A 17,130-nucleotide genomic window follows, 5' to 3' on the forward strand; every position below is an offset into this window, starting at 1 on the left:
TGGGGTCCCCAGTGCCCACGTCATCCCCACTCTGCCAGGGGGGTTCAGGGATGAGGTTGGAGCCACGTGGGTGAGCTGGAGGTTTGTGGGGTGACTTTGGGTGTGTTCGATGCCCTGACCCCGAGGTCCCCGGTGCCCACGTCATCCCCACTCCCCCAGGGGGATTCAGGGCTTATGTTCAGCTCCCACCCTGCTAACCCCTTGCTGAGGGATACAAGACCTTTGGTTCCAGCCCTTCTGCCCCAGACCAGGTGTCCCCTGTCTCTGTTCCCCTCTGGGCACCTTGGTCCCGTTCCTTTTATGATACAAATCCACGCTGTATCGAGTCCCATCCTTTTAAAAGGCCCTGGGGTGCTGTGAGCTTTCAGAGCCATTGGGGATCCCTGGGGTATCCCTGGGGATGTGGGGAGGGACAGTGACAGGCTGGCAGTGCTCTACCAGCACCGTGGTGACAATCAGAGATCTGTTGCTCAGCGAGTCCGTGACGTTGGGCCCTCGTCCTTTGGAGATTTCTGTGATGTTCAAACCATCAGAAGGGCTCCATGCTCCAACCTGAGAGGAAGCAAAGCAAAAGAGTGAACCCCCCCCATCTCCAATTCCTCAATCCCTTCCTGCATTCCTTAATCCCTGCCTTGCATTCCTCACTTGCTCCCACGTGGGTGGGTTGGAGTTTTGTGGGGTGACTTTGGGTGTGTTCGACCCTGCTGCTCCACGATCCAGGTGGTGTGACCCCTCTGAAGACCCCCAAAGGTGTGACCCCCCTCTTTTTGCTGTGTCGAGGCCAAGCAGCTCCAATTTTGGGTTTCCCCCACCCCGAACCCATCCCTGCTCAGAAACCAACCCCCAGTGAGGTGCTGCTGGGACAAGGACACAGCCAGCCTGGAAATTCACCTTGAGGTCCCCAAAAAACACCCCCGATGTCCCCAAAATCCCCTCCCATCCTTGTCCCCACCAGCTGTGCTGTGGTGGGGTGCTGGGGGGACCCCAGGGCAGGGCGGGGTGTGGTGTTGGGGTTGGCTGCAGCCTCCTGGTGGTGACAGGCAAGGATTTAGTGCTCTCCGAAGGAAATTGAATTTGGTGTCTCTGTCGAACACAGCCAGGGAGAACGCCCTCGTATATCCTCGGGATTTATGGCTTTCCCCAGGCTCTTGCTGTGCCGTGTGTGATTCTGCTGTGGCGCTCCCAGAGGGGGTGGCCCTGTGGGGAATTCACCGTGGTGGCCCCCACAGACCCGCCCTGGGTATCCCCTCAGGGTGCCCAGGTCCCCCTGTGCCTCCCATGCCCCCGGGAGTTCCGCAGTGCGATGTCCAAGGACAGGATCTGAGGGTGCCAGCAGGGAGCCCTGAAGGGTTACCCCGAGTCAAGGCAAAACTCAGTGAATTTGGGGCTTTTTGACAGCACAAGCAGTGCCAGAGCAGGCTGTGCTCCCTGCCTGGGGCTGGGTGTCCCTGCTCTGTGTCCCAGTGGGTGCCACCATGTGCCCAAAGCACGCTGGCAGCGCCAGGTGTCCCCATGCCACCTCCCCTGCATCCCTTGGGGACATGGCTGTGTTTGGCTGGCAGGTGCTTGTGCCATCCCTGGCTGCTCTCCTGGCTGTTACAGCAGTGGAGTGACCACAGCATTTCTGGGGGTGACATCCCTGGGGTGGCACCGATGCTGCTGTCCCTCTTGTCCCCATGGCAGGAGCAGCTGGGATGGATCCACAGGAGCTCCAGGGCCCGGATTTGGGGACAGGAGTCCCTCTGGAGGACTGGGAGGTGGCCCGGGGGTGTGGGGGAGGCTGAGGGAGGTGTCCCCCTGTGCCTGCAGCCGCGTCCCCCGCCGGGCCCCGCACATGCCAGTTAATTTCACGCCAAGTGCCCTTGATGGATCACTTGTTATTTTTGGTGAGCCGAGCCATAAATTTGTGCCACCTCGCTGCAGCGAGCTGATAAGTGGGGACAGGAGAGCGCCTCTGCTTGGCACTGTGGGGACATGGGCACCCTGCCTGCAGCAGGGACGTGGCACCCCGGGCTGGGGTCCAGCTGCCACCCCTGGGACATTTTGGGGTAGCTGTGACACATTTGGGGTGCTGGGGGTGTGCTCAGTGATGCTCCACCAGGTCTTGCTCCCAGGGGTGTCAGCATGGGGCCAGGCACCCCTGTATTCACCTGGAATGTCCTGTGCTGGCCTGTCCCCATCCCTGTCCCCATCCCTGTCCCCTGCCCACTCTCACCTGGGCATTTCTCTCTCCTAGGCAATGCAGTCGAGGAGAACCAGAAGGTGAAGACCCAGTGGCCACGGTCAGCAGATGAACCCGGGGTCTACATGGCCCAGACAGGTACCAGGAGCAGGCAGGGGGACACTGGTGACACCAGGCTCGTGCACCTGGGCAGGGGTGACAGAGATGGAGCGACTCCCTTTAGCTTCCTTCCCACGGACTGCCTTAATTTGCTCCATTTATAAATTTTTGCCTCTGCACTTTCCTCCGAGGGTTGTAAAGCAAAAGCAGGGGAAAAAAAAAAATCTATTAATTGTTTCGTTCAAACGTATTTATTTGGCAAATCCATCTGGGTAATTTGAACGTGCTGCTCCCCCCTCCCCGGCCTCCCTGATTTATGGTCGGAGGGCTCGGAGGCGAGCAGGGAGATGGATGGGCCCCGGCTCTGCTCCACATGCAGAATTCCCACCACACTCGGCTGCTCACGGGGTTCCTGCCCCACTGGGAGCTCCTGGGTGACCCCGGTGGTGGCCCTGTCCTGCTCCTGTGACAGGGAGCAGCCCCAGCACGTTGTCACCGCCGCGGGTGACGCGGAGCCCACGTTCTGCTTGTCTCCAGGACAAACGGTCCCCTTTGGAGCCCTCCCCCATCTATCCCTGTTTAATTTAAACGGATGGGCTCTGCTGCTGGGCTGTCCAAGAGCCTCAGAGACATCATCAACCTTAATAAGAGCCGGTTGTTGTAAATGTCAGCGTGTGACGGGGTGGGGAGAGGGAGCCGCGGAGGGCTGCCCGTGCTGCCCGTGCTGCCCGTGCTGCCCACCCTGCCCTGCTCACCCTGTCTGTGCTGCCCGTGCTGCCCACCCTGCCCGTGCTGCCCGTGCTGCCCACCCTGCCCGTGCTGCCCATGCTGCCCACCCTGTCCGTGCTGCCCGTGCTGCCCGTGCTGCCCACCCTGTCCGTGCTGCCCGTGCTGCCCGTGCTGCCCATGCTGCCCACCCTGCCCTGCTCACCCTGTCCGTGCTGCCCGTGCTGTCTGTGCTGCCCACCCTGCCCATGCTGCCCACCCTGCCCGTGCTGCCCGTACTGCCCACCCTGTCTGTGCTGCCCACCCTGTCCGTGCTGCCCATTGCCCACCCTGCCCACTCTGTCTGTGCTGCCCACTGCCCACCCTGTCTGTGCTGCCCACCCTGTCCGTGCTGCCCACCCTGTCTGTGCTGCCCACCCTGTCCGTGCTGCCCATTGCCCACCCTGCCCACTCTGTCTGTGCTGCCCACTGCCCACCATGGCTGTGCTGCCCACCCTGTCCGTGCTGCCCACTGACCACTCTGCCCTGCTCATCCTGCCTGTGCTGCCCACCCACTCACCCTGTCCATGCTGTCTGTGCTGCCCACTGCCCACTGTGCCCACCCTGCCCACCATGGCTGTGCTGCCCACTGCCCACCCTGCCCACCCTGCCCACTCTGTCCACGCTGTCCACCCTGCTCACCCAGCTCATCCTGTCCGTGCTGTCTGTGCTGCCCACCCTGCTCACACTGTCCATGTCGTCCGTGCTGCCCACTGCCCACTCTGTCCACCCCACTCACCCTGTCCCCGATGCCCACTGCCCACCCTGCGCTGCCCACCCTGCCTGCGCTGCCATCCCCTCCCAGGACAGACCCTGTCCCTCGCACCAGCTGCCATCCCGTGCCCCAATCCCTTCCCCACCTCTCCCCCAGACCTCACCTCACTGACACCCACACCCCCTCATCCTCCCCTCTGTGCTCCCCGCTGCCACCTCCCTGTCCCTGTCCCTGTCCGTGTCCCTGTCCGTGTCCCTGCTGGCATGTCCCCTGTCCCCCGCGGCCTCTCAGGCTCGCTGTCTCCCTCAGGGGACCCCGCGGCGGAGGAGTGGTCGCAGTGGAGCGTGTGCTCGCTGACGTGCGGCCAGGGCTCCCAGGTGCGGACGCGCTCCTGCGTCTCCTCTCCCTACGGGACGCTGTGCAGCGGGCTGCTCCGGGAGACCCGCACCTGCAACAACACCGCCACCTGCCCAGGTACGGGGCACAGCAGCGGGGACAGCGCGGGGACAGCGCGGGGCTGCGCTGCCGGCTCCCCGCAGGCGGGTGGGGACAGAGAGGATGCGTTGCTGGGACGTTTCTGGGGTGTCTCCGGGGTGCTGTGGTGGATGGGAAGGGTGGCTTGGCGTGGTTGTGGTGCCCAGCCTGTGCTGGGATGCTCCGAGTGCTGTTGGCATCCCTCCATCCTCTCTCGGGGAGGTGTCTGGAATGGGTGCCTGCACCCTGTGCCCTGTCAGGGGTGCTGCTGCCAGGGATTTACCTCGGGATCTCCTTTCCATCCTCTCTCCTGGTGAGCTGTGGGCTCCTCCTGGGTGTCCCCGAGGTTTGTGCTGGAGCCTGAGGGATTTGCAGCATTCCAAGGGGTTCCCCTTGATGTGGGGCAGGAAGGGGCTGAGCTGCTCGGTGACTCGAGCAGGATGCTGAGGATCTCCTGTCTGTCCATGGTGGTGTCCGTGTGTCTCATGTGGGACACAGGCGGGACCTCAGGGTGCCACAGTGGCAGCCACACTGCCCTGTCCTAATCTGGGGTGTTTCAAGGGGACATTTTCACCCTCGGGACATGCAGTGTGCATACCGGGGAGTGCAGCCCTGTCCTGGCACCCCGAGGATGTCAGAGCTGGAGTAGGAGCATCCTTTAGGATGGTCCCTGGTGCTTTCCTGTGGATGTGAGGGGCAGACGGTGCTGGGTGCGCTGACAGGGATCAGGGAGACCCGTGTGTGTGGCTTTGGGGGGACACGCGCCGCCAGTGCCAGCACCCCACAAGGGAGGCTGGAGCATTGCTGCCAGCTCAGGGATTTGGGATAACAAATTCGGGAGCTGTGCCCGGCTGAGCACTGGGCAGGGCACAAGGGGTCTGCTGTGCCAGGACCCCTCGGTGCCAGGGCCCCCCAGAGGCTGGAGTGGCTGCGGTGGCAAAGGGACAGCCCTGGGGACATCAGGGGACATCCAGGAGGTGGCCACAGGGCCAGATGCCATGGCTGAGGTTGATTCCAAAATCGCTGAGGTCTCCGCCCAGCCGTGTGCTGGGGATGCCGAGCGTTGGCACAGCACGGGGGATGCTCTTCCTCACCCTCAAACAGCAAATCCTGCTCCAAAACCACTCTCAAACAGCAAATCCTTCTCCAAAACCGCCCTCAAACACCAAATCCTGCTCCTGAGTCACCCTCAAACAGCAAATTCTGCTATCAAACTGCCTTCAAACAGCAAATCCTGCTCCTTAAACACCCTCAAACAGCAAATCCTGCTCCTTAAACACCCTCAAACAGCAAATCCTGCTCCCAAACCGCCCTCAAACAGCAACCCCCCCTGGGCTGTGCTGTGTTGCAGCTGCTGGCGCATGGCAGGAGTGGTCCCCGTGGAGCCTGTGCTCGGTGACCTGCGGGCGCGGCGCCAGGACCAGGACGCGGCGCTGCGCGGCCCCGCGGCGCCCAGGGAAGGCCTGCGAGGGCCCCCAGCTGCAGGCCAAGCCCTGCAATATCCAGAGCTGCCCCAGTCAGTACCTCCCTCCTCTCCCCACGCTCCTTCTTCCCGCTGGGAATGCCAGGAGATGGTGCCAGCTGAGCGCCAGGGCTGCTGCTGGTGCTGGCGTGGATGGGTGGCACCGCCACGGGCTGCTGTGACACTCGGTGTCGCACCGTCCCGTCCCTGCTGGAGATCCAAGAGGAAATTTGGTGCTGTTGGCTGTGCCGGGGTCTCAGGACCCCATCATGGGCAGGGCACCACAGAGGAGGCGGCTCCTTCCCTCCCCTCTGCCGTGCCTGGCACTGGGGTGGCACAGGGACATTGTGGGGCACAGGGAGGTGACAAAGGGGGTTGGCTGAAGGGTCTGCCTGCGCACAGGTGGCAGTGCCACAGCTGTCCCTTCCTCCTGCGTGCCACGAGTGTCCGTGGTGGCGGCTGTGGGGTTTCTGTGCTGACGGGCAGGGATGCCGTGTCTCAGATGTTGTTCCTGTGGGGACACCACGTGTGATGTGGGGCAGCCGGAGCAGGAGGGAACGCGGGAGCTGCTCCTGCAGCAGCTCTGACAGGGATGTGGCACCCATGGCACGCAGCTTTGGCCATGGCTGTCCTGTGGAGACGCTGCTGGAGTCTTGAGCTTGGCAGGGAATGATGCCAGGGCTGCTGGATTTGGTTGGAAGTGATGCCAAGGTTTCTGGATTTGGCAGGACTGATGACAGGGATTCTGGATTTGGTTGGACGCAATGCCAGGGATGCTGGATTTGGTAAAAAGCAATGCCAGGGATGCTGGATTTGGCCAGAAGCGATGCCAGGGATGCTGGGTGTGGTTAGAAGTGATGCCAGGGCTGCTGGGTTTGGCAGGACCGATGCCAGAGACGCTGGGTTTGGTTGGAAGCAACACCAAGGCTGCCAGAAACGCCAAGTTTGGTGCGAGCAACACCAAGGTCCCCACCCTGAGCGTGTCCCTTGTGTCCCAGCCGGCGCAGGGGCCGGTCCCAGTGACAATCCCCCCTCCCAGCATTGCCTGGCCAGGATGAGCTGGCACATCTGTGGCTTGGACCCATTGCCCAGCGAGCCTGAGCCGGGGCCGCAGTGCAGCGGGAGCTGACACCTGTCAGAAAGCAAGGCAGCAAATAATGGATCTGACTCCACTGATATCAGAAGCAAAATTAATTGCTTTATTGTGCTATATTATTCTATACTATATCACACTGTATTACACTGAATCTGCCAAGCACTCAGCTCCACTTAACTGCCCAAAATCTCCTGATTGTCTGTGACAGTGTTCACAGGGGTCTGAGGATGAGGGAAGAGACGAGGATCTGACTCCATGTTTCAGAAGGCTTGATTTATTATTTTATTATATATATTGTATTAAAACTATACTAAAAGAATAGAAGAAAGGATTTCATCAGAAGGCTGGCTAAGAATAGAATAGGAAAGAATGATAACAAAGGCTTGTGGCTCAGACAGAGAGTCCGAGCCAGCTGGGCTGTGATTGGCCATTAATTAGAAACAACCACATGAGCCCAATCCCAGATGCACCTGTTGCATTCCACAGCAGCAGATAATCAATGTTTACATTTTGTTCCTGAGGCCTCTCAGCTTCTCAGGAGGAAAAATCCTAAGGAAAGGATTTTTCATGAAAAGTTGTCTGCGACAAATGTGAATCCCAGTGGGAAGCTGTGCCTCGCTTTTCTCTGTGAAGGGAAAGTGAATCCCCGCAAACATCCTGGGGAAGCTGTGCCTCGCTTTTCTCTGTGAAGAGAACCGCGGCTACAGACGCCGCTCTCCTTGTCCCCGCAGTGGAAGGGCAGTGGCTGCAGTGGGGCGCCTGGAGCCGCTGCTCCGTCACCTGTGCCAACGGCACCCAGCAGCGGACGCGCAGGTGCAGCGTCTCAGCCCCCCAGGGCTGGGCCGAGTGCCGGGGGGCCCACGCCGACGCCCGGGAGTGCTCCAACCCCACCTGTCCCAGTAAGGCCCCGCGCGCTGGGGGGGGAGCGGGGAAACGGCACCGCGCACCCAGCACGGGACACGGACAGGGGAACAGGGACACGGACAGGGGAACAGGGACATGGACAGGGGAACAGGGACACGGACAGGGGAACAAACAGGGACATGGAGAAGGGAACAGGGACACGGACAGGGGACAGTCACAGGGGAACAGGGACACGGACAGGGGAACAGGGACATGGACAGGGGACAGTCACAGGGGAACAGGGACACGGACAGGGGAACAGGGACACGGACAGGGGAACAGGGACATGGACAGGGGACAGTCACAGGGAAACAGGGACACAGACAGGGGAACAGGGACATGGACAGGGGAACAGGGACATGGACAGGGGAACAAACAGGGACATGGAGAAGGGAACAGGGACACAGACAGGGGAACAGGGACACGGACAGGGGAACAGGGACATGGACAGGGGACAGTCACAGGGGAACAGGGACACGGACAGGGGAACAGGGACACGGACAGGGGAACAGGGACATGGACAGGGGACAGTCACAGGGGAACAGGGACACGGACAGGGGAACAGGGACATGGAGAGGGGAACAGGGACACGGACAGGGGAACAGGGACACGGACTGGGGAACAAACAGGGACATGGAGAAGGGAACAGGGACACGGACAGGGGACAGTCACAGGGGAACAGGGACACGGACAGGGGAACAGGGACATGGACAGAGGAACAAACAGGGACATGGACAGGGGAACAGGGACATGGAGAAGGGAACAGGGACACAGACAGGGGAACAGGGACACGGACTGGGGACAGCCACAGGGGAACAGGGACACAGACAGGGGAACAGGGACAGGGAAACAGGGACACAGACAGGGGAACAGGGACATGGACAGGGGAACAGGGACATGGACAGGGGACAGCCACAGGGGAACATGGACATGGACAGGGGACACAGACAGGGGAACAGGGACATGGACAGGGGACAGTCACAGGGGAACAGGGACACGGAGAGGAGGACAGGGGCAGGGGACGGCAACACAGACAGGAACACAGGGGCAGCAATGCCACCTTCAGGACTGTGATGGGGACAGGGGGACAGCAGTGCCAGGTCCAGGACAGGGACAGCGACACAGGGACAGGGGACATGGACAGCAACAAGGGGACAGGGACACGGAGAGGAGGACGGGGCAGGGGATGACAACACGGACAGGGACAGAGGGACAGCAATGCCACCTCTGGGACTGTGATGGGGACAGGGACAGGGGACAGCAGTGCCATGTCCAGGACAGGGACAGTGACAGGAGGACACGGACGTGTGTCACACAGGGTGACAGGGGCAGCAACAGTGGGACAGGGACAGAGGGACACCCCTGGGGTGGGGACGGGGGGACGGCAGTGCCACCCCCGGGAGGGGGACACGGGGACAAGGACAGGAACTGGGACAGGAGAGTCCCAGTGCCACCCCCACAGTGTCCCCGCGGTGTCTCCGCAGTGTCCCCGTCCCTCCCAGCGCTACCAGCTCGGGGCCAGGGGCCGGTCCCCACCCCCGGGAATTCCTTGGGAATTTTTCGGGAATTGGGGGGGTCCCCACGGGCTGGGGGGTCCCGGCTGGGCCTTGGGGTGTCCCCGCGGTGACCTCGCGGTGTCGCGGCTCAATAAAGGTCCCTGTGCCTCCTGAACTGGGAATACCGGGAATTTCGGGAATACCGGGAATGTCGGTGATGCCAGGGATCACCGGGCACATCTCAGCTGGAGGAGCCGGGGGTTGGCACTGTCCTCGTCATGGGCCGCGTTGGGGACCCGTCGGTGCCAGGTGGCGGCGGGTCCCGCCGTGCTTTGGGCGTACAAGCACGAGGGAGATGTCACCGTGCACACGGGGCTGGGGACAGCGCTGGGCGTGGGGACACCGGGCAGAGGATGGACCATGAGGTCCTCGTTCTGTCCTTTGAGCCGCTCCTTGTTTGTGGGAGAGGTGGTGGCACCGGTGGCAGCCACAGGGCGGGAGGTGGTGGCTGTGTAAGGTGGCTTTTTCTACACTTCCCACAAATTTCTCCTGAGGAAATCCACAATATTCAGTTTTGGGACAAAGTAGGGCATGAATTGATAACCTTGGGAAAGTCTGGGAATGCGTCCTCAGTTAAATTCGTGTTGTGGAGTCGACAAGTTTGAGCAGCCTTGCTCAAACAAAGGGAAATGGAGAAAAAGCCAAATAACAAGGAATGTACATGGATGGTGGCAGGGAATGAGGGGCATCTGCAGCAGGATGGGCATCATCTGCAGCAGGATGGGCATCATCTGCAGCAGGATGGGCATCTGCAGCAGGATGCCAGTCTGCTCTAAAAGAGATTTGAGATTTCAATCACTGATCAACGCATTTCACACCCCGCGGGATTGCGGCTCACAGCGCGTGGGGCAGCGCCGAGGGTGCCCCATCCCTGTCCCCACGGGTGCCACTCTCTGTGAGCGGAGCCAGGTGTCCCACAGTGTCCCCATCCCCACAGCAGACAGCAAGTGGGGCCCTTGGAACCACTGGAGCCTCTGCTCCAAGACCTGCGACACCGGCTGGCAGCGGCGCTTCCGCATGTGCGAGGGCACGGGCATGCAGGGCTACCCCTGCGAGGGCACCGGCGAGGAGGTGAAGACCTGCAACGAGAAGAAATGCCCAGGTATGGGGTACCCCCCACCCCACAGCGGCCCTCGCCCCACATCTGGGCTGTGCTGATCCCCCCTTCCCCGCCCAGCCTACCACGAGATGTGCAAGGATGAGTACGTGATGCTGATGACCTGGAAGAAGACGGCTGCAGGGGAGATCATCTACAACAAATGTCCCCCCAACGCCACAGGTGAGCCCAGATGTCCCCAGGGCTGGCACAGGGTGGTGGGTGGCTGGGCACCCCAAACCCCAGGGCCAGTGGGTGGCATGAGGGACAAATGGCCCAAACCCCTCTGGCCTGGAGCAGAGTGGGGGGTGTGGGTGGCATTTGGGTTGAGCTACCCCAAAGCCCCAGGGGCAGGGGGTGGCATTGGGGTCAAGGCATCTGGAGGAGGGCAGGGGGTGGTGGGTGATGCTGGGGTCAAGCACCCCTAAATCCCCTGGAGGAGGGCAGGGGGTGGTGGGTGATACTGGAGTCAAACACCCCTAAATCCCCTAGAGCAGGGCAGGGGGTGGTGGGTGATGCTGGAGTCAAACACCCCTAAATCCCCTAGAGCAGGGCAGGGGGTGGTGGGTGATGCTGGGGTCAAGCACCCCTAAATCCCCTGGAGCAGGGCAGGGGGTGGTGGGTGATGCTGGGGTCAAGCAGCCCTAAATCCCCTGGCCCCGGAGTTGCTCAGGGTGGCATGGGGGTGCCAGGGAGGGGGTGGCAGTGCCAGCCCCAATCCCAAATCTCTGTCGCAGGGACTGCCAGCCGCCGGTGCCTGCTGAGCCCCCACGGGGTCGCCTATTGGGGTGTGCCCAGCTTCGCCCGCTGCGTGTCCCACGAGTACAGATACTTGCATCTCTCAGTAGGTGCCCACTCTGGCACGGCCCCTTCTGTCCCCTGTCCCTGTCCCTGGGGCTCTGTCCCATCCCTGGTGCTCCAAGAGCCACCTGACCTCATTGGCATGGGGAAACTGAGGCACGGCTCCGTGGGTGGGCAGGAAAAGGGGGAAATGGTTCTTGGGATGGGAAGGTTCCCTCAGATCCCCATGGAATCCCCTGTGGGGTGGGAAGAGGGATCCCATCCCAGAGCTGGAGGGGGGTTCTGCTTGGAGTTGTGTTCCTGTGTGTTTGGGAAAAGGCTTTTGGGATGGACAGGATGCCCCTTGACCCCCATGGATGTCCCCAGATTTTTGTGACCACCCACAGATCTCTGTGGGCTTGGAAAAATATCCCAGTCCCAGAGTGGCGTGTTTGAGTTGCGTTCCCACGGGTTTGGGAAAAATGTGGACAATGACCCCAGACCCCATGGATGCCCCCAAACCTCTGTGAATGTTCCCAGACCCCATGGATGCCCCCAAACCCCTGTGAATGTCCCCAAACCACCCTGGATGTCCCCAAACCCCTGTGAATATCCCCAGACCCACCTGGATGTCCCCAAACATCTGTGAATGTCCCCAAACCACCCTGGATGCCCCCAAACCCCTGTGGATGTCCCCAGACCCACCTGGATGTCCCCAAACCCCTGTGAATGTCCCCAAACCACCCTGGATGTCCCCAAACCCCTGTGGATGTCCCCAGACCCACCTGGATGTCCCCAAACCCCTGTGGATGTCCCCAGACCCACCTGGATGTCCCCAAACCCCTGTGAATGTCCCCAAACCACCCTGGATGTCCCCAAACCCCTGTGGATGTCCCCAGACCCACCTGGATGTCCCCAAACCCCTGTGAATGTCCCCAGACCCACCTGGATGTCCCCAAACCCCTGCGGACTCCCTCAACCTGCACATCCTTGCACCTGCCTTAGTTAACTCCGCAGTGTCCCCCGGGGCTCTGGGGACAACAAGGGACACTCAGCACCGCTGTGGGGTGGTGGCAGCGAGGTGACACCGCTGTCCCCTCCCTGTGCCAGCTGCGGGAGCACCTGGCCAAGGGCCAGCGGGTGCTGGCAGGGGAGGGCATGTCCCAGGTGGTGCGGAGCCTGCTGGAGCTCATGGCCCGCAAGAGCTACTACAGCGGGGACCTGCTCTTCTCCGTGGACATCCTGCGCAACGTCACCGACACCTTCAAGAGGGCCACCTACATCCCGTCCTCCGAGGACGTGCAGGTAGCGGGCAGGGGGACGGAGAGGGTCCCCCCAATCCCCGGGGAGGTGGCGGTCTGTCGGTCGGCTGGTCCGTCGGTCTGTCCCCAGCCCCGCTGAGCCCCGTCCCCGCAGCGCTTCTTCCAGGTGGTGAGCTACATGGTGGATGCTGAGAACCGGGAGAAGTGGGAGGATGCGCAGCAGGTGAGTGGCACAGGGGTGGTGGTGGCAGCTGGGATGTCCCCACCACGGGGGTGTCCCCACCACGGGGGTGTCCCCACTGTGGTGACAAATCCGGAGCTGCTCCCATCTCCCGCAGGTCTCTCCCGGCTCCGTGCACCTGATGAAGGTGGTGGAGGACTTCATCCACCTGGTGGGGAACGCGCTGAAGGCTTTCCAGAGCTCCCTCATTGTCACTGACAACCTGGGTGAGTGGCAGGGTGTGACAGTGCTCACAGGGGTCTGAGGATGAGGGAGGAGACGAGGATCTGACTCCATGTTTCAGAAGGCTTGATTTATTATTTTATGATATATATTATATTAAAACTATACTAAAAGAATAGAAGAAAGGATTTCATCAGAAGGCTGGCTAAGAATAGAAAAGAAGGAATGAATAACAAAGCCTTGTGGCTCAGACAGAGAGTCCGAGCCAGCTGGGCTGTGATTGGCCATTAATTAGAAACAACCACATGAGCCCAATCCCAGATGCACCTGTTGCATTCCACAGCAGCAGATAACCATTGGTTACATTTTATTCCTGAGGCCTCTCAGCTTCTCAGGAGGAACAATCCTAAGGAAAGGATTTTTCATAAAACATGTCTGTGACAGCAGGACACGTGCGGAGCCATGATATTTTCTGAAAAATCCTTTCCTATATATATTATATATATATATATAATATATATTATATATATATTATATATTATATATATTATATTTTATATATATATATAAAAAATAATAAGTTCAATCCGAAACATGGAGTCAACATTCTCACCTCTTCCCTCATCCTGGGGCCACCACCACCCGAGTGTGGGGGCCTGAGGGGACCCAGGAGCGGGGAGGTGACCCCGGTGTCCCCTGACAGTGACCAGCATCCAGCGGGAGCCCGTGTCGGCCGTGTCCAGCGACATCAACTTCCCGATGCGGGGCCGGCGGGGGATGAAGGACTGGGCCCGCAGCTCCGAGGACAAGCTCTTCATCCCCAGGGAGGTGCTGAGCCTCGCCTCGGCAGGTGAGCGGGGGGAGCCCAGCTGTGGGCACATCTGGCGGGGCGCGCACAGCTGGAGGCGGGAATCTGTCCACCTGAATGCTGCTGCACGGCCGGGACAGCGCACAGGTGTGTGCTTGCACATCTGGAGCTGTGCGTGGTGGGAGCGTGCAGGTGTGTGCATGAACATCTGGCTGGGCACAGGTGTGTGAGCCTGCACACCTGGGGATCAATGAGTGTGCACATCTGGAGATCAATGAGTGTGTGTATCTGGGAGCGTGCAGGTGTGCGCACAGGTGTGAAGGTGAACATCTGGCTGTGCACAGGTGCGTGAGCCTGCACATCTGGAGGTGGGCACGTCTGGGAGTGTGCAGGTGTGTGCACCGGTGTGAGCCGGTACATCTGGAACTGTGCATGTTGGGAGTGTGCAGGTGTGCGCACAGGTGTGAAAGTGCACATGTGAGTGCACATCTGGGAGTGCACACACGCCTGCACATCTGGGAGTGTACACACATGAGCGTGTGCATCTGGAGGTGTCCACAAAGTGCACACCTGCTGCAGGTGTGGGCTCACATCTGGCTCCCATTCACACACACGTGAGCTGCACCCCCGGGCGTGTGCAGGTGACCACGTGTGCTCTCGAGCCGTGTGCCAGCGCACATCTGGGCGCACATCTGGCCTGCCCTGCGTGTCCCCCACTCCGTGTCACCCAGCCTGTGGCTCTCTCTGTCTCTGCAGAAGCCGAGGAATCGTCGCACTTTGTCATCGGGGCGGTGCTGTACCGCACGCTGGGGCTCATCCTGCCCCCGCCCAGGTGAGTGGCGCCGCCCGCCGTGTCCCCTGCTGTCCCCGGGCCTGTCACAGCCCGTGTCCCTTCCCACAGGAGCCCCCTGGCCGTCACCTCCAAGGTGCTGACGGTGACGGTGCGCCCGCCCACCCGGCCCGCGGAGCCGCTCGTGCTGGTGGAGCTGTCCCACATCATCAACGTGAGTGTCCCCTCCCGTGTCACCAGGAGTGTCCCTTCCCACGTCATCAACGTGAGTGTCCCCTCCCCATGTCACCATGAACGTCCCTTCCCGTGTAATCAACGTGAGTGTCCCCTCCCGTGTCACCAGGAGTGTCCCTTCCACATCATCAATGTGAGTGTCACCTCCCATGGTATCACGAGTGTCCCTTCTATGTCACCATGTACCCCTTCCCATGTTACCAGTGTGAGTGTCACTCTTCCATGTCACCAACATGAATCCCATGTCATCAATGTGAGTGTCCCCTCCCATGTCACCGGAGATGTCCCTTCCCACGTCACCATGTTCCCATTCCCATGTCACCAGTGTCAGTGTCCCTGTCCCATGTCACCGTGAATGTCCCGTCCCATGCCACCAACATGAATGTCCCTCTCCCCATGTCACCAGTGTGAGTGTCCTTGTCCCATGTCACCGTGAATGTCCCTTGCCACGTCACCAATGTGTCTCCTCCCACGACATCAACCTAAGTGTCCCCCTCCAATGTCATCAATGTGTCCCCTCCCCATATCATCAGCCGGTGTCCCCCCTGCCACGTCTGTGTGACTGTTCGTGTCCCTCACCATCACTGAGTGTCCCCTCCCATGTCACTGTGAGCGTCCCCCTCTGTGTCATCCACACAGGAGTCCCTTGTCCCACATTGCCATCATGACTGTCCCCTCCCGTGGCGTTGCCCTTCCTCATCATCAACCCTCCTGTGCCATCAACGAGTTCCTTCACCACCGCCATGAGTGTCCCCTCCCACGCCATCCATGTGTCACCCTGCTGTCACATCACTGTCCCATCACCGTGTCCCCTCCCAGTGCCATGTGGGTCCCTGTCACCTGCAGGCACTGAGCCGGGCAGGGACCAGCAGTTCCCAATTCATGGCACGGTCCCTGTGCCCACGGTGGGGACATGCCACCCCTGGGACACCCAGGGAATGTCCCCAAGGGGTGGCATGTCCCTCGTGGGGCGGGGACAGGGCTGGGGGCAGCTCTAACCTGTCCCTGTGTCCGCAGGGCACCTCCCACCCGCAGTGTGTCACCTGGGACTACTCGAGGACGTGAGTGAGGGGCAGGGACACGGGGACACGGGGACACTCTGGGGACAGGGTGGGGCTGGCAGTGCCAGGGGGCTGCTGGGGGAAAGGGGAGAAGGGACTGGGGGAAAGGGATGGGGACAGGGAGGGGAACAGAGATGGGAACAGGGATGGGGACAGGGAACAGGGATGGGGAAACAGGGAACAGAGATGGGGAAACAGGGATGGAAACAGGGACAGGGAACAGGGACAGGGAGCAGGGATGGGAACAGGGATGGGGATGGGGACAAGAAAGAGGGATGGGAACAGGGATGGGAACAGGGATGGGGACAGGGAACAGCAAACAGGGACAGGGAGCAGGGATGGGGACAGGGATGGGAGCAGGGACAGGGAACGGGGATGGGGGAACAGGGATCAAAACAGGGACAGGGAACGGGGACGGGGAGCAGGGATGGGAACAGGGATGGGAACAGGGATGGGGAACAGGGATGGGAACAGGGACAGAAAGCAGGGATGGATACAGGGATGGGGGAGCAGGGATATGGGAGCAGGGATGGGAGCAGGGATGAGAACCAGGGATGAGGAGCCAGGACCGTCCTTTGCCGCATCCCAGCCCCACTGGCACGGGTGAATTGAGCTCCCACGGGATCGATGTGGCCCCGGAGCCGCTGCCAGGCTGCCAGATGTGATTTGTTAGCGCTGGCAGGAATGAGGGAAAGTAGGGCAGGAAGGGGGGCGGGCAGCGCTGCGGGCTGGGGGAGGGCACTGCCAGCCCCCCTGCCCAGGTAGCCACGGGAACCCCACAGTTTGGGGTCACTGGTTCCATTCACCCCCCAAAGCGGTGGGGAGGTGCTGGCTGTGATGAGCATGGCAGGTCTCAGCCCTGCCCCAGGGACAGTCCCCAGCTGTCCCACAGACACAGTTCCCGGTTTTCCTGACGTGCTGGAAGCTGTGGCTGCTCTCCCAGGGCGTGGCAGTGCCACCCCGCTCTCTGCCCCCTCACTGGGGGCATCCCCTGTGGGGTCCCTGTGACAGGAAAGGTCCCCAGGGTGGAGAAATCCCTTTAACAGGAAGGGTCCCCATGGCAGGAGGGGTCCCTGTGACAGGAAGGGTCCCCAAGGTGGAGAAATCCCTTTAATACAAAGGATCCCCATGGCAGGAGGGTCCCCAAGGGGGTGGGTCCCCATTAAAGGGTGGTCCCCATAGTGGAGAGATCTCTCTAACAGGAGAGACCCCATGACAGAAGGGTCCTCAAGGGTGGGAGGGGTCCCTAAGGCTGGGAGGGGTCCCCAAGGGCAAGAGAGGTCTCAAAGACAGGGGTCCCCATAATAAGGGATCCCCATAATGAGGGATCCCAAAGACAGACGGGTCCCCATAATGAGGACCCCATGGAGGGAGGGGTCCCCATGGAAAGAGGGAATCATCGCCCCCCTGGGAGGGGACACAGGTGCCAGGGGGCTCTTGGGGC

The 17,130-nt window shown here is 61.0% G+C and overlaps 1 protein-coding gene across 7 annotated transcripts in view; it reads left to right on the forward strand.

The window, feature by feature from the left end:
- The window catches only part of ADGRB2 (adhesion G protein-coupled receptor B2), a 37,804-nt gene that overhangs the window by 12,591 nt on the left and 8,083 nt on the right, over nt 1-17,130 (forward strand). For 4 of the 7 annotated variants that reach the window (XM_066564619.1, XM_066564624.1, XM_066564621.1 and 1 more), the window contains exons 3-15: nt 2,237-2,320; nt 4,071-4,235; nt 7,525-7,692; nt 10,190-10,354; nt 10,430-10,531; nt 11,086-11,192; nt 12,239-12,433; nt 12,545-12,613; nt 12,729-12,837; nt 13,497-13,643; nt 14,358-14,433; nt 14,503-14,605; nt 15,643-15,686. In XM_066564619.1, the coding sequence (XP_066420716.1) occupies nt 2,237-2,320; nt 4,071-4,235; nt 7,525-7,692; nt 10,190-10,354; nt 10,430-10,531; nt 11,086-11,192; nt 12,239-12,433; nt 12,545-12,613; nt 12,729-12,837; nt 13,497-13,643; nt 14,358-14,433; nt 14,503-14,605; nt 15,643-15,686 (1,534 nt within the window). The remainder of the gene's footprint in view (nt 1-2,236; nt 2,321-4,070; nt 4,236-7,524; nt 7,693-10,189; nt 10,355-10,429; nt 10,532-11,085; nt 11,193-12,238; nt 12,434-12,544; nt 12,614-12,728; nt 12,838-13,496; nt 13,644-14,357; nt 14,434-14,502; nt 14,606-15,642; nt 15,687-17,130) is intronic. The other 3 variants (XM_066564622.1, XM_066564625.1, XM_066564626.1) reach the window with 3 other exon arrangements.

The sequence above is a fragment of the Molothrus aeneus genome, chromosome 23, assembly GCF_037042795.1.
Source record: "Molothrus aeneus isolate 106 chromosome 23, BPBGC_Maene_1.0, whole genome shotgun sequence".
In the NCBI taxonomy this organism is placed as follows: domain Eukaryota; kingdom Metazoa; phylum Chordata; class Aves; order Passeriformes; family Icteridae; genus Molothrus; species Molothrus aeneus.